Source organism: Oncorhynchus tshawytscha, linkage group LG25, assembly GCF_018296145.1.
Source record: "Oncorhynchus tshawytscha isolate Ot180627B linkage group LG25, Otsh_v2.0, whole genome shotgun sequence".
In the NCBI taxonomy this organism is placed as follows: domain Eukaryota; kingdom Metazoa; phylum Chordata; class Actinopteri; order Salmoniformes; family Salmonidae; genus Oncorhynchus; species Oncorhynchus tshawytscha.
Window position 1 is genome coordinate 26,493,814 of NC_056453.1, and position 17,273 is coordinate 26,511,086.

The following is a 17,273-nucleotide window of genomic DNA, read 5'->3' on the forward strand; positions in this document are numbered from 1 at the left end:
TATATTTACCATTAGGGCACATGAAGCCATGCCATAATTAAATGGGTAATTGGGGACTGTGAAACTCAAAAGGGAAGATGTGTTGCTGTTGCAGCTCCTTTGCCTCTTTCTAGGCTGCTTTTTAACTTACATGCACATATATGCATCATTTAGCATTGTGTATGGGGGCCAGATTTAAAGACCGTGGTACCAAAATTAATCTTAATCTTCCATAACTCCACATCTGAACCAGCAATCTTCAGGCTAATGGTCCTCCTCTAGGCTACCTGCTGCTATACCTTTGACATCATAATAATCGCAGCTAAAACAAATCCCTGTGGGTTACTCATGGATTCAGTCCACTGTTTTCCATAATCAGATTATAAGAAAAAGTCTTGTGCAGTAGTGCTCTAACCAGCATAGTTTCCCTTCATGGTGACTTCACAGGACTTTCATTGTATTTTGTCTAAAAGCCCATCTAGCTCAGTATCATACTGAATCCCGTGACATCACCGTATCAACAACCTGGTCCTTTTCTCCTTTCTTTTTTCTGGAGAAATCAAATCTCTTTCCTGCTCAGTCTATATGTTGCTCTGCCACCAAGGTCAAGACATCTGTTTATATAGCTTTGTTTTTAATTTCAGCATGTGCTTCATTTTCTACAGATAAGAGGAAAGAGCTGTGCTTTGACCACTTTGACCAGGGAATGTGAATTACCACTTGTAGCAGGTGTTCTCCTTGTCAGGAATAGGGAGGCCCTGCATGGTACACCATGCATGTCATCACCCAGCTCAGATAGACCCAAACACTCTCTCCCCATGGGTAGCCCCAGAGATTCTCAGTGTAAGCCTAGCGCTGCTCGCTGCCTTCTGTCGGGAATGTGGCAGCATTCTAAACACTGATAATGGCAGTGGAGCATGGCAGTTGGTTTTGATAGCATTGGATGTTGCTCTTGCTCAGGGTCTATGACTTCTTTTGAAATGTGACATTTTGAAAATGATGACAATCACATCTGTGTGAATAATCACAGTAAATTACATTGAAATGATAAAATACCCTAAGTGATACTTGATATAAATACATCAACAAAGTCAAGTCATCTCTCACCACATCTCTGAAGTGATGCTTTGGAGTTTGCTCAGATTCAGAGTAACTTGAACACTACCTCAGATCCCACTGGCCCCAGACTAACATCCTAGCAAAGGGAGAAAATGTAGGGGTAAGAAAGTGGGGTCAATTGAGCCATTTAAAAAAATATATTTAGCATCTCTATCAAGGGAAATACAGTGTTCTTTCAAACAATGATCTACATATATTTCAGGATATTGTGTATCCATGATAATAATCAGTATTCATGTAAAAAGTACATAAATACAACAAAAAAGTGCTCTCTTGGCACAACTTACCCCGGGCATGGGGTAAGTGGAGCCACAGGCCAGGGTAAAGTTAAGCCGCCTACACATTTCTGTACCAAATGAAATATTACCACTACCCTTATAAAACCATGTCTATTTTTATTTCCCAAACACAATTCAACCCAATCACAATCACTTTAAAATCATTTAAAGCATATTTTAAAACACAGGTTTAGCACCTAACAAACACTTTGTACTTGTTAAAACACTTTTAACATAGGCCTTGTTGTCATCTCATATCCCCAGCGATAATGCCTTGCATTACGCCAGGGAAGAAAATACTTAAATTTGCTCAACTGGCCATTGCCTCAACCATTGGCTCAATTTACCCCAAGGCAAACATTTTGACTATATTAGCCCACACAGCTACAAGGATGCACTTTTATGCTAGGTTTAGGACCTCATATTGAAGCTTATACAGACCTCAACTGACGTATGGAACAATCTTAAAAGTATCTAGTTAGAATTTTCATGATGCTTGTACCTAAACCTAACACATGAAATAAATTTGACTTGGTGAAAATATTTTTGGAGGACCCAACTTGCTTACCACTTTTTCCATGTGGTTTCTTCCCTCACAGACATTAAATGATGACCTCTTCCTAAACATTTGGTCAAAATGACACATTTTGTGTCTGGTTTCCTAGAAACAAGGGCGGCTCAACTTACCCCACTCTCACCTATCCCTTCTTATTTTGGTATGTCAATGCTTACTTTGGGATTTCAGATGCTAAACCAAGTGAAATGTAACTGCTCCCTCAGGTCCTCTTTCACCTACTAAGCCCTTTTTCCTCTCCTTGTGACGCATATCCTCTCCTATTGCAACCAATATCTCATACAGTTACATGACCTACATTTCTCCAAGCCAATCCAACTGATAGTGAGGTTATGGTAACACAAACTGTGTTCACAAAGTTCAACACAAGTCAGTCTAATATCAGACACATCCACTGAGTGTGTTGGGCTGTGCTGCTCTTAACAGGGCAATTCTGTAAGATGGTCCCAGCAAGGCATGTCCACTCAACACTGACAGTCAGGGGAAATCAGGATGGGGGTTCTGCCACCTACAGTAAAAACAGAGGCGCAAGACAAATCAGAATAAAAATACATCTCAAGGCAATGCAGAATGAATGGATGCAGCTTGCTCATGCAACAGTATAACAAACGCAGACACTCACCTAGGTGCCAGGTGGTATTTCCTCCTGTTTGGATGTGTTGATCTTGGTCTGTTGTGTTCTGTGAAAAATATTAAATATAATTAATTCTGAATGATATATGATTATGAATAAAAATCAAGTTAAACATTTTTTTTTTTTTTTTTAAACATTACATTTTAGTTAGCTGGTTGAAAGTCATTCAACCAACAACAGAATCAAATTAGGTTGCTACTGCTTTGTTGTTGACTGGTTGGAATAAACCTCAATGGCACTACGCCCTGGCAGCAACCTGCAGCTAGTGGCCTGTCTGTAGCCTACCATGTGCCTGTGCTCTAGGACCTCTGCTCTGGGGTCTGTAGTGTTGAGTAGGGGGACCATGCTGTCCTGATGGGGATCTGGTCTGGGGTCTGTAGTGTTGAGGAGAGGGAAAATGCTGTCCTGATGGGGATCTGGTCTGGGGTCTGTAGTGTTGAGGAGAGGGACCATGCTGTCCTGATGGGGATCTGGTCTGGGGTCTGTAGTGTTGAGGAGAGGGACCATGCTGTCCTGATGGGGATCTGGTCTGGGGTCTGTAGCATTGAGGAGAGGGACCATGCTGTCCCGATGGGGCTCCTCTTTCCCTCCACTGCTCGCTGTGATCCACATGCTTCCCTGAGGAAAACACCACACAAAATATTTAAATGCTCTTTTAATTATGAGTTTGAGTCTTGGTATAAATATTTCGCTGTGGAGACGAAACATTAAGAATCACTCCAAACACAAACCATACAATTCTGTGCTCGCAAAGCGCCACCACCATCTCCCCACAACCCTTGGGTAATGATTACTGGTTGGGTCTAAGACATAAATTGAAGACATACCTTTGTGTACACTGAATAAAAGGAGTAAAACTTTTTTTGTAGCATATGGGATCTATAAACTCAGGACAATACTTGTAAGAAAGACAGAGACTTAAAGTGAACATTGGCAAGGAGACAATTTTTTTTTTTTTAATGTTTAAAGCCCGTTCTTAAACATCAGCCTCACACACACACACAGGCAGACACACACACGCACGGTCGTGGTGGCTCTGTTTTTGTCTTGTTTTTACTTAGCCACTCTAATGATTAGAGGGGCCTCATTATGTTATTAGGGTCAGAATGTTTGTTTCACCTCAGAGGAACTCAATATTCTGGGAGCATAACAATGTTTTACTGAAAACCATTGTAGGGCTTATTGTAGGGCTGTGACGATACCAATATCTCAAGATTTTTTCCATGGCAAAAATGAAAACACAAAGCAGACAAAACTCTTTGTTCCGTTTAAAAACCTGCTGTGTGTCAAATATTGTGCGCTATAGCTAGGAAAATAAATACATGTGACTGGATGACAACATAACGATGTCTGTTTCCAACATTAGGCCTGTTTTCCTAAATAATTTAAATCCGCTTCGTGTTTTGTTTCCTTGCTACGATCCTAAGGAGTATCAACATACTCTATCGTCCTGGCCCTACTAAGCATGACAGTTTTGGACAAGTTCCCATTCTCATCTATACTTCAACACTTATTTTGAGTTGTTAGATTTTGTTTACAGAACTAGTCGCTTATTCCAAACTTAAGTCTCCTTTCCACACTCAATATCTCATAGTATTTGTGGCCCACAGAAATAGGATATCATACATGAATTCAAATACTGTGTTTGGACAAAGAGTAGACATTACAAATCAAATCATAGCAGCCCAAGTAAAAGCAACCAAAGCTAAACAAAATGTAGTTCATATTTCACGTGTTGTTCAATGTCAAGAGAACAAACAGATGGAGAACATTTTTCCGTCCGGGTTCTTTTAATCTCCAAAAAGAACCACAGTACGCTGGATGCCAGATGAGCAGTGGGGGTTGAGGACTTTGTAACAGGCTGGTCCTGGGATGTTATAATTTGGTTGTCTTGTTATGTTACCTAATATAGATCACATCCTATAAAAAGAAACCCAGAATTATTCTTGTTATGACAAAGCATCTTGAGGAGCCAAAATGATCTTCCACTGGAACTTTGCCAATGGACTGAGGCCCAGATGGATCTTATTATAGACTGTAGAGACTACTGGGTATTGTTCCCCCACAAGGGGCACCAACAGTCCTACATGGTAGAGTACACATTCTCTCAACTAGAATTCTTTCCTTTTATTCAGAACATATGGATAATAATGATAGGCTGACTTTCCGAGCGTAGCAAAGAGTAGCAATGTCTTTGCCTCAGTAATCAACCAACATTGTAGGATAACTTTGAGGAGGATCCATGTTGTCATGGTTTTTTCTTTTGTAAATAGTAGAAAGCATATACAAATGTTTTGTAGATACAGTATATTGAAGTGATTACCCACTAACTGGGCAGAATGACCTATTAATAGGACATTATTAGCACGAATGGACTGTGTTTATGTAAATATGTGTGCATTGTTCACCGACACTCGAACCTCAACATGTTTCATTAGTAAAATGAATGGGTCTCTCACCGGTATGTGTTATCCGTGGTCTGGACTGGATGGTCTGGCCACGCCTGCTGCATATTCCCAGGACCAGCTCTCTCAGAAAACGGAACAGGGACACCCAGGATGCCTAAACAAGATGAGCCAAGTTCAGTAAGAAAAACACTTCCCCGCTGAGTTTACACACAAGGTAGGGTTTCCCCTACATGATTTTGACTTTATTGGTTTCAAAGACAACTTTGGAGCCACAATGTCTGGAAGTTGCTTTTGGGGCCTCATCTAAGGATAGTCACCACAGACATAGTAGCTAATAGCTATAAATCAAACCTACCACCAGTTATGGTAGCTCATATCTACACTAAACAAAAATATAAAACGCAATGTAAAGTGTTGGTCCCATGTTTTATGAGCTGAAAGAACATATCCCAGCTTATTTCTCAAATTTTGTGCACAAATTTGTTCATATCCATTAGTGAGCATTTCTCCTTTGCCAAGATAATCCATCCACCTGACAGTTGTGGCATACCAAGAAGCTGATCAAACAGCATGATCATTACACAGGTGCACCTTGTGCTGAGGACAATAAAAGGTCACTGTAAAATGTGCACAACAATGCCACAGATGTCTCAAGTTTTGAGGGAGCGTGCAATTGGCATACTGAATGCAGGAATGTCCACCAGAGCTGTTTCCAGTTAATTTAATGTTAATTTCTCTACCGTAATCCGCCTCCAACGTTGTTTTAGAGAATTTGACAGTATGTCCAACTGGCCTCACAACCACAGACCACGTGTAACCACTCCAACCCAGGACCTCCACATCTGGCTTCTTCATCTGCAGGATCGTCTGAGACCAGCCACCTGGACAGCTGATGAAACTCTTGGTTTGCACAAACAAAGAATTTATGCACAAACTGTCAGAAACCGTCTCTGGGAAGCTCATCTGCGTGCTTGTGGTCCTCACCAGGGTATTGACCTGAGCGCAGTTTGGAGTTGTAACCGACTTCAGTGGGCAAATGCTCACCTTCGATGGCCACTGGCACGTTGGAGAAGTGTGCGCCTCATGGAAGAATCCTGGTTTCAACTGTACCAGGCAGATAGCGTGTATGGTGTCATTTGGGTGAGCGGTTTGCTTATGTCAACATTGTGAACCGAGTGTCCCATGGTGGCGGTGGGGTTATGGTATGGGCAAGCATAAGTTATAGACCACGAACACAATTCCATTTTATCTATGTCAATTTGAATGCACAGAGAAACCGTGACAAGCTCCTGAGGCCCATTGTCGTGCCATTCATCCGCAGCCATCACCTCATGTTTCAGCATTATAATGCACGGTCCCATGTCACAAGGATCTGTACACAATTCCTAGAAGCTGAAAATGTCCCAGTTCTTCCATGGCATGCATACTCATTCAAACATGTCACCTATTGAGCATGTTTGGGACGCTCTGGATCGACGTGTACGACAGCATGTTCCAGTTCCTGACAATATCCAGCAACTTCACACAGCCATTGAAGAGGAGTGGGACAACATTCCACAGGCCACAATCAACAGCCTGATCAACTCTATGTTAAGGAGATGTGTGGTCACACCAGATACTGACTGGTTTTCTGATTCACACTCCTACCTTAAATTTTAAGGTATCTGTGAGCAACAGATGCATATCTGTAATCCCAGTCATGTGAAATCCATATATTAGGGCCTAATGAATTTATTTAAAAAGACTGATTTCCTTATATGAACTGTAACTCATTAAAATCTTTGAAATTGTTGCATGTTACATTTACAGTGCCTTGCGAAAGTATTCGGCCCCCTTGAACTTTGCGACCTTTTGCCACATTTCAGGCTTCAAACATAAAGATATAAAACTGTATTTTTTTGTGAAGAATCAACAACAAGTGGGACGCAATCATGAAGTGGAACAACATTTATTGGATATTTCAAAAAATTTTAACAAATCAAAAACTGAAATAGTGGGCGTGCAAAATTATTCAGCCCCTTTACTTTCAGTGCAGCAAACTCTCTCCAGAAGTTCAGTGAGGATCTCTGAATGATCCAATGTTGACCTAAATGACTAATGATGATAAATACAATCCACTTGTGTGTAATCAAGTCTCTGTATAAATGCACCTGCACTGTGATAGTCTCAGAGGTCCGTTAAAAGCGCAGAGAGCATCATGAAGAACAAGGAACACACCAGGCAGGTCCGAGATACTGTTGTGAAGAAGTTTAAAGCCGGATTTGGATACAAAAAGATTTCCCAAGCGTTAAACATCCCAAGGACCACTGTGCAAGCGATAATATTGAAATGGAAGGAGTATCAGACCACTGCAAATCTACCAAGACCTGGCCGTCCCTCTAAACTTTCAGCTCATACAAGGAGAAGACTGATCAGAGATGCAGCCAAGAGGCCCATGATCACTCTGGATGAACTGCAGAGATCTACAGCTGAGGTGGGAGACTCTGTCCATAGGACAACAATCAGTCGTATATTGCACAAATCTGGCCTTTATGGAAGAGTGGCAAGAAGAAAGCCATTTCTTAAAGATATCCATAAAAAGTTTGCCACAAGCCACCTGGGAGACACACCAAACATGTGGAAGAAGGTGCTCTGGTCAGATGAAACCAAAATTGAACTTTTTGGCAACAATGCAAAATGATATGTTTGGCGTAAAAGCAACACAGCTCATCACCCTGAACACACCATCCCCACTGTCAAACATGGTGGTGGCAGCATCATGGTTTGGGCCTGCTTTTCTTCAGCAGGGACAGGGAAGATGGTTAAAATTGATGGGAAGATGGATGGAGCCAAATACAGGACCATTCTGGAAGAAAACCTGATGGAGTCTGCAAAAGACCTGAGACTGGGACGGAGATTTGTCTTCCAACAAGACAATGATCCAAAACATAAAGCAAAATCTACAATGGAATGGTTCAAAAATAAACATATCCAGGTGTTAGAATGGCCAAGTCAAAGTCCAGACCTGAATCCAATTGAGAATCTGTGGAAAGAACTGAAAACTGCTGTTCACAAATGCTCTCCATCCAACCTCACTGAGCTCGAGCTGTTTTGCAAGGAGGAATGGAAAAAATTAAGTCTCTCGATGTGCAAAACTGATAGAGACATACCCCAAGCGACTTACAGCTGTAATCGCAGCAAAAGGTGGCGCTACAAAGTATTAACTTAAGGGGGCTGAATAATTTTGCACGCCCAATTTTTCAGTTTTTGATTTGTTAAAAAAGTTTGAAATATCCAATAAATGTCGTTCCACTTCATGATTGTGTCCCACTTGTTGTTGATTCTTCACAAAAAAATACAATTTTATATCTTTATGTTTGAAGCCTGAAATGTGGCAAAAGGTCGCAAAGTTCAAGGGGGCCGAATACTTTCGCAAGGCACTGTATATTATGGTTCAGTGTATAATCAAACCTACCACCACTGTTACAGTAGCTTATAGCTATAATTATTCCTTCCGCCGTTACAGTAGCTAATATCTATAATCAATCCTACTACCACTGTGTACACTGACTCACATTGCCCTCCAGCAGCTCCTCCTGTGGCCTCCCTGAGTGAGCCAGCAGGTACTTTGAGTGGAAGAGCAGGCCGTCAAAGGTGTTCCAGGGCATCAGCTGTTCCATGGGGAAGGGGCATCCACAAGCACTGTTGGCGAACACCAGGTGGGTCAGCCCTCGGACAAACAGAGAGCCCAGCTGAACCGCCCGGGGCTCCACATGAGAGACCTGCAGAGCAGATAGAATCAATAGAGCTCACATGATTCTCTATTCTACATGACAGACAACCATATCTGTTCTACACCATATGTTTCTATGGGAGTGTTCTGTAATGTATCGTTATAACTGTATAGCATGAAGACAATAGAAGAGTATGCTATAGCACATACATTATGGAGCCAGACAAGTTACAGTAAATAAACTCTGCCCCAGAGAGTTGATCTGCACAGAGAGAGGAGAGGCACGGGTAGCAGCATGACAAGAGCAGTAGCTAGCTAGCCAACAGGCAGATGTTCCCTGTACAATTCCCTACATATTAAGTAGGACAGGAACTCTAAAATGTTTAATTTGGCTCTGTACTCCAGCATTTTGGATTTGTGATCAAATGTTTTATATGAGGTGACAGTACATAATGTCACCTTTTATTTGAGGGTATGTTCATACATATCTGTTTTACTGTTTAGACATGAAAGCACTTTATGTATCTAGTCCCCCCCATTTGAAGGTATCATAAGTATTTGGACAAATGCAATTATAGTGTATTAAATTTAGTCAAAAGTTTAGTATTTTGTCCCATATTTCTAGCACACAATGACTTTCATCAAGCTTGTGACTCCACAAACTTGTTGGATGCATTTTCAGTTTGTTTTAGTTGTGTTTCAGATTATGTTGTGCCCAGTAGAAATTAATAGTAAATAATGTAGCCACACAAGGATGTCTTTTTGGAGTCACTTTTATTGTAAATAATAATAGAATATGTTTCTGAACACTACTACATGTATGTGGATACTACCATGATTGCGGATAATTATGAATGAATCTTGAATAATGAATTGTGACAGAGGCCTAAATAGCATACCCCCCAGAAAATGGTAACAACCCCTGTTTAGGTAATGGTGAGAGGTTAGTATGTTTTGGGGGCATGATCTTTGTGCATCTGCAATTTTACATAAAGTGCTTTAACTTCTAAATGGTAAACCAGATATTAAAATACCCTCAAATAAAAACTGACATTCTGTATTGTCACCTCATATGAAAAATTTGATCTCAAATCCTAAATGCTGGAGTATAGAGACAAATTAAGTTTCAGCTTCACTGTCCAAATAAATACGTAGGGGAGTGTATTTACCCTCAGGTCTCACCTGGTCCCTCCCATAGGAGATAAGAGGGCTGATTAGGCCCTGCCAAACACATCAGCCCAGAGACCTGCCTGCCGCCTGCTCCCCATTCAAACACATCAGCCCAGAGACCTGCCTGCCGCCTGCTCCCCATTCAAACACATCAGCCCAGAGACCTGCCTGCCGCCTGCTCCCCATTCAAACACATCAGCCCAGAAACCTGCCTGCCGCCTGCTCCCCATTCAAACACATCAGCCCAGAAACCTGCCTGCCGCCTGCTCCCCATTCAAACACATCAGCCCAGAAACCTGCCTGCCGCCTGCTCCCCATTCAAACACATCAGCCCAGAAACCTGCCTGCCGCCTGCTCCCCATTCAAACACAGCTTCAGCTAAAGCAAACTAAGAGAGAAGAGAGATCAAGCTAAAAAGGATGCAGTCAGCAGCCTGTGCCTTCCAGGCACACTGCCCCTAAACAAAGCACTCATCCCATATCTAAACACACATACAGGCAAGCAAGGGAAGCTACTACTTTGGGGCTTGTTTAAAACAGAGTATAGGCCTAAACTGGCCAATTTGACACATAGTAATTTGACAATGTGTGGCTACACTTTTCCTGTTCATTGGTTGAAAGTGGCAGTTAAGTAGGAAACACATACTTGTGTGTGGGATCCCTGGCCAATTAGAAAACCAGTTACAATTTTCCTTGAACATTTCTAAACTTAGTCAAACCTCCCTTACAAAATTTGGTGTTTTTTTCTCTAAATGCTGAAGTAAGAATACTAATCTCCAGCGATGGATCCACCCTCAGTGAAGAGGGTAAAAGTTGGGAAGAACCATGTCTTTTAAGTAGATGGGTGCAGCTGTCCTCACAGCAACTTCCCCAAAGCATAAACATTCAAATCTTTTCCAACCAGACGCCTGAGACAGCCAACACTCCTGGGGCCACCCCTCTATGTTCAGGACAACCGTCTCCTGTCCATTACACAAGAGAGGATCTTACCAGTGTGTATTTGAAACAGCATCGCACATCCCATTCTGCTGTACAAGCTTAGACGAACAAGTGTCTCATGACCAGGGTTGCAAAATTCCGGGAACTTTCAATAAGTTCCCTGGTTCTCCCGAAATCCCGGTTGGAGGATTCCCGGAATACAGAGGGAATAAGCAGGAAATCTGGAATCCTCCAACCAGGATTTCTGGAAAACCAAGGAATTTATTGAATGTTTCTGGAATTTCACAACCCTACTCATGACTAGTAGAAACTAGGAATTGTCTAATTTCGAGCCCTTGCTGTTGAATAAAAGGGTTTATTGGTGTGAGTGTGGATGAGGGCTGAATGCGGGCTCCCAGCAGCTCCCTAATGCAGTGGCATCCCCTGATCCCCAGCCCTAGGCTGAATGGACATTCCCCCAGTATGAGAAAGCACTGCAGGGGGAGAGAGATTAGAGAGAGAGGAGAGAGATAGAGACTCTCCAGGGGTATCAGGCTGCTCCTGGAAAGTCTCCTGCCATCTGTCTCCCCCTCCTCCTCTCACTGACCCTCCCCACCCCTGGCCTTCTGAGATTTCAGGCAGATGTGACATACTTCCCGATGGGATGCAACAATGGTGTGGGGCAACAGGTGCGCGTGGAGCCCTGGAGTAGGAAAGGCAGACAAGCTTACACACACTCTGATCCGTCCAGCAGCAGGCGGTCCCCACCCCGCCCGGCGCATTTGCCTCTCTCGCTCCCTCCTCCAGTCCACCCATTCAACACCTGCTAATGTGCACTTACTAAATAGAAATCTCCCCAACACAAACAATCACCCCATATAGTCTGGGATCTAGTGTTACACAAGCTGGAGTTTACTGAAGCTGTTATATAAACAAACACACAAAATCCTTACAATGTTCAATGATCACAAGAGAAAGAATGGAGAGTTACACATGATAGTGTGCACAGTGAGTCGATTTCTATTAATATCAGAGTAACAATCCTGATTTGACAAGAACAGAGAAACTGACTGATGCTAGCTTTAAGGAGGACGCTATGGAGGCACTGTAAATCAGGAGGTGGCTTCCTGAATGTCTCCCACTAAGCTTTAATTTGTCATTGCTATCATCCATTATCTCTACTGTAAGTAGCCACTATCAACCGGGCCCAGGAAAACCACCGCCCGCTCTGGGCAGCTGGGGCAGAAATAGCAGGCATAGTAAGGTTTAAATTAGGGTGGGGAGCTGCAAATAGCTGCTGTGGTCAGTGTCAGGGACAGCTTTGAGTCCGTCGCCAAAGTATCGCTCTCAGGTTCAGGCCACAATTAGAGCAGTTTGGGCAGGAATGTCGCAATGCAACCCAAAATTACACCCCCACCCCCAGCAGTTTCTCCTGCTGCATCTTCTTGCATATTGAGAGAGTCAACCGAGTTTCTTCTGTGGGACTTGCTGTATCGTGGAAAAACGGCTTTTTGACTATCCAATTCTCCCAGCCTCATTCTCTTGTTGTTGTCTTGGGTGTGGTTAGGGATGCATTTGTTTGAATGTGTCTACACAGTTGTCATGTAAGTGAGTGAATAATGCCTGCCGGTGTGGAGACAGACATTCACAAAACTTAGGGTGGGCCAAATAAAATCAGTGCACCCTACCTGCTATTGTCTCTCAGTCTGTTGTCAGTAATTTGCTATAAGCCAATCATCCTCCATCCGACCTTCAACACACACTCTGAGGCCTTTGTCAGGCCATTATCTTAAGTGGTTGTTTATTTGCAACCACCTCAATGACTGGGTAGGAGCCATATGATCATGGGCTATACACTATACACTCTCCAATCTAATTAGCAGGTTGTCCTCACATGCAAAATTAGAAGACTTGGATGAGTAGTATAAAGATGCAGAGCATATACTGGAAAGACTCCTATGCCTTCCAACTTTCTTCAGTTTTTCGAAAATAGAAGGGTCCCACTTTAAAACAAACAACTTGAAAAGCTAAATGAAGTCTTCACAAACTCTGAATAAGGCCTACATAGATGCTACACAAATAATTTATAAGCAAATGTATAACAATATAAGTAACAGGTCTTTATATCTGACACTTTCAGAAATGTGACAACCCTTTTATAAAGCATCTATAAAGACCTTAAATGGTTTGTATGAAACAGCCAGAGGACACTAGCGTATCTCACTCACCCTTGTGTGAAGCAGTTCTGTGTAGGATTTGTACCTGACACAGATAGCTTGGCTGAGATATGCATCTATGTCTTCCAAGGAGAGGTGGCCCACCTAAAAACAAGCATGAGAAGTGTTCTAGTCTGAGGGTAATGGAAACACAGTCTTGTATACAAAACAAACATCCAAGAATGAGAAATCACTGAGAAACATGAAAAGGGTATTATGCATAGAGCACCCTAAGTTCAGCAGTAGACATAACTATTGTTCCTTATCAGACGCTGATAGCTTCATTGTCTAGCGAGAACCACAGAGAAAAGATTTGAATCAGAGCATCGGGCGGGGGGTAAATTATCTATGTGATAATGTCAGTCCTTTTTTCATAACAAAGTCCAATAATATGAGCTAGAGCAAAGGCAACATTGTAAAACCCCAGAGGGGAGACTGGTTCATGTAGACTAACACTCTACTGAGACAAGAGACTGAAGTAAAGGCAGACGGCAAAAAAAACACTTCACACTAAAACATAGTATTTTCCCCACCTGCATGGCAATGTAGGTCACAAGGCACAGCACAGCCATCAAAGAGCCATCCAGACGATCATGCTCCACTGAGAATTCATCCAACTCAAATATAGCCAAGAAGGTGGAGATGCGGAGGCATTTTGTTTCGGAGTCCTTCCCAAACCATAAACGCTTCAAATCTGATTTTCCAACATGGTAAGGAAAGATTTATTTCACTTTGAAATAATATTATCTACAGCACTTTGCATCAATTTGCAATCAACTTCTTATTCCACATGAGTGGTTAAATTAATGTTAAGAATTCACAACATACCAGAGTGGTTCAGGGGCAAGGGAGAGACTACTTTGGGGTCCTTTAGTGAGTTTCCAGGAAAAACAAACCATTCCCTCACAGTTGGGGCCTGTCCACTACTGTCTGAGAAAAGATGCATGATAAGTGGCAACCTGCTTCATTGAGTTGGTGCCTGGTAGTAAAACAGACAACAAATAAGAATGCAATGTTGTAATAACCATGTAATATTGTAATAAGAACGTAATAACCACATAATATACAATACCTGGATTTGTGGGTAACAGAATGCCGTAGATTCGTTCTCTGCAAGATTGATACACAATTGCCTGTGGAGTGAGCTCAGCATCCTCCCTGTCTTCAAGTGTATTACTGCATTCCACCACACCATCATACAGTACATTGTATACCATAAAACACTCTGCTCGCATGTGCTTTTCTTTGGCTGCCTGTAAAACAGGACTCAAAACTATCATCATATTGTTTGGGCTTTTTATGTTATCTCTTTAAAACTGCAACAATGTATGTCTGCTTCTTATATTGAATTACCTGGAGGATGTCAGGACTCAAGTAGCTCTTCATCAGACACACAGGGCTACGAGGAGAGGTATCACTAATGTCCCATAGTGGCTGTTGACCAGGAAGTAGATAGTACTGTACTCCTTTCTCCAGAACCTCTCTATCTGTTAGAGGCAGACAGCTAACACCATGGGCTCCCTCTCTGGACAGCTTGTTGCTACTGATGAAATCTGCTACAGCATAAATCTTCTCCCCTTGATGTGGAGACTGTGGATATTTCCTCCTGTAAGCTGCCAAGGCATCGCTACGCAGCCGCTGCATCCGCTGCTCTGGCACCACGTCATTACCAAGGAGACACGCGAGCAGAGGGAGCTCACTCTTCTGCAGTTGGAGGGCGTGGCACAATTTGTCTGTGGAAAACAGCACGGTGGTCATGGTGTCTAGCCTTAGCTGAGCCACAGACAGATAGGGGACTGAGTCATAGATGATGAAGTCTGTGTCCTGCCCCAGGATGCCCATACAGTTGTGACGGAGGGCAAAGCTGGCGATCTCATAGTCGGCCTCGCGAACAGAGCACCAGGTCTCCTGGCCCAGAGACTTGAGGGCAAAGCGAGAGAAGGTGGCCAGCCCTGAGGGGAGGCAGAACAGCTCCCGGCCAGGCTGTTGACCATGATACTTTAAATAGTGGAACACCCTGGCAACCTCCTCGTTGACCTTCAGTCGCCGATTCACCCACTCCGCCCGTTTTTCTTCTTCCACTACCCCGTCGAAGAAAAACACAAGTCGGATACCTGCAGTCATGAATGCACCCACAAACTCCTTCAGGCAATGCATATACTCTTTCCACTGACCACCATACACCCAAGCTTGACAACTGTACCAGTGCCTCAGACAGGCCATGCCATCCACCACCAGTGTAGGAAGAGGGGTGCTCCTGCCCTGTTGGTGACTGTTGACATGCTGCCTTGCCATCTCCCTGAAGTCCACCATCACACAGGTTTCTGGACAACATTTCTCCATAAAATACTGCAAGCCTTTTACACCCATTCCTGCTACAAAGACAAACAAATTAGATAAATACGTTTAAAATAGTGTGCTGAGCTATTCTGAAATGAGCAATATTTTACACAAGCTCATACCAGTCAATGTATATCATTCAAGTGAATTAATGACTGACTAAATGGGTAATGCTCACAGAATATTCAGGGAAATAATTTTCACAACAACTTAAACAGTTTCAAAGATGCACGCTCACTTTGCGCGCGCTTAATTGTGCCTCCCTGTCCATGCATTTCAGTCTGCAGGACTTGCATGTAACAGTAGCTACCTAGCTAGCTAAACAACCCCTGGGCCTGGCAAGCAACTATGGGTTTGGACTGTATTCAATGTATTGCAGTCTGCATAACTGTGTGTACGTGATGCACCAAATAGCCAACCTTAATGTGGTCTTACTTACTTCAGCGTTAAGATAACGTAGCAGCATGTGTGCTAGCTCGTCTTCAGCAGATAGGACCACTTCCTGTTTTGAACTGGACGCGGAGTTGCGTCAGCACGTAAGAGCCAAAAACACACGTGCGCGCAGGGATACCTTTTACACTGTTTATTTTGTTTTTTTGTTTTTATATTTTATTTATTTAACCTTTATTTAACTAGGCTAGTCAGTTAATAACAAATTCTTATTTACAATGACGGCCTACATCGGACAACGCTGGGCCAATTGAGCGTCGCCCTATGGGACTCTCAATCACGGTCGGTCGTGATACAACCTGGATGAAGACCGTAACGTTCTGCAACAAGGTAACTCGAGACTGCAACATTTGTTTCGGTTTTTGAAACATCACCAGAGTATCCGTTAAGGACCTTGCTACATAAAGCTTTAACCTATTTAATAAGAAGTAGGCCTAGGTTATGATTCAGGCCTAGCTTAAATGTTGTCCCTCTTCATACCCTAATAATTGTTTAACCTTTTGAAATAAAGTTGAGGAAAGCGTTTAATCAATAGTGAAGTTGGTTAACTAGACATAATATTGAATTGATGTTACGGCCTACTGCTGTTGAGGAGAAATAGATCATCCAGGAGTTATATTACTGCGCACACAAAGCTCTATCTTCTATTGTGTCAGTGTCTTGAAAAGTGTGAATGGGTAAGAGCATATGCGGGCTGTCACCACAGGTGCTTACATCTGTTCATCTCTGGGCAGATGCTCCCAGGGACATGGGGAGCCATTCTAAAGGGGCACCGCCCCGTTAAATCCACCATTCAGTGGGATGGCGTTGTGTCGTAATTCAGATTGCAGAATTGGGGTGAGGGGCTCATAACAACGGTCTGATGGTATTTTATCGCTGGAGCTCATCCTGAGGGTGAAATAGCGAAGGTGGTTGGTTTTATGGGGGTAGGGATGCAATTGGCTAAAAACAAAAAAGACTTGCAGCATACAAAAGTCACAACAATATTTTCTGCTAACTTATTAGGCCTATTTTAGCCTACCTTAGGCTATGTATTTATTTTAGTTGATAATACAACGATGCAAACTATTTTGCAGTGCATACTTTAACTTGTAGGCCCAGAGGCCTTAATATATGCTATACCTCTAATCCATTGAATATGGGGTTTTCTCATGCTCATATGCTTACATGACTAGGTTATAGACCTAGGCCTACGTCTTGATATTGCAGTGTGGCTCACCTCTAACCTTTTATTGACTTTCTTCACCCCCCAAGGACCCACCCTTGACACACAAGTTTTCTTTAAATACCCAGAAGAGAGGCAGATGTTCTCGGTAAAGCACGCGACTGCCCACCACTCTGCTAAAGAATTCTAGAGTGGCTCAGCAGTACAAATCCGTCCTAAAGAATGCACACAAATACAAGCGCGCACGCACGCTCTCACACACAGACCCACACAAACAAAGTTACCCCAATCTCCCCCCATGACCCCAACAA

The 17,273-nt window shown here is 42.8% G+C and overlaps 1 protein-coding gene across 2 annotated transcripts; it reads right to left on the reverse strand.

Moving 5' to 3' along the window:
* Positions 1-607: 607 nt before the first annotated feature.
* Positions 608-15,890, reverse strand: fam120b (family with sequence similarity 120B). 2 transcript variants are annotated; one of them, XM_024388129.2, is made up of 11 exons: positions 15,787-15,890; positions 14,361-15,382; positions 14,080-14,260; positions 13,836-13,937; positions 13,541-13,701; positions 13,020-13,112; positions 8,547-8,753; positions 5,044-5,146; positions 2,870-3,202; positions 2,573-2,630; positions 608-2,458 (listed from the first exon to the last, which is right to left on the reverse strand). In XM_024388129.2, the coding sequence occupies exons 2-11, from the start codon at positions 15,375-15,377 to the stop codon at positions 2,428-2,430; spliced, it is 2,286 nt and encodes a 761-aa protein (XP_024243897.1). In that variant the 5' UTR covers positions 15,378-15,382; positions 15,787-15,890; the 3' UTR covers positions 608-2,427. The 2 variants fall into 2 exon arrangements, with proteins under 2 accessions (XP_024243897.1, XP_024243898.1); XM_024388130.2 differs by having other exon boundaries at positions 14,361-15,379; positions 15,787-15,873.
* Positions 15,891-17,273: the final 1,383 nt, after the last annotated feature.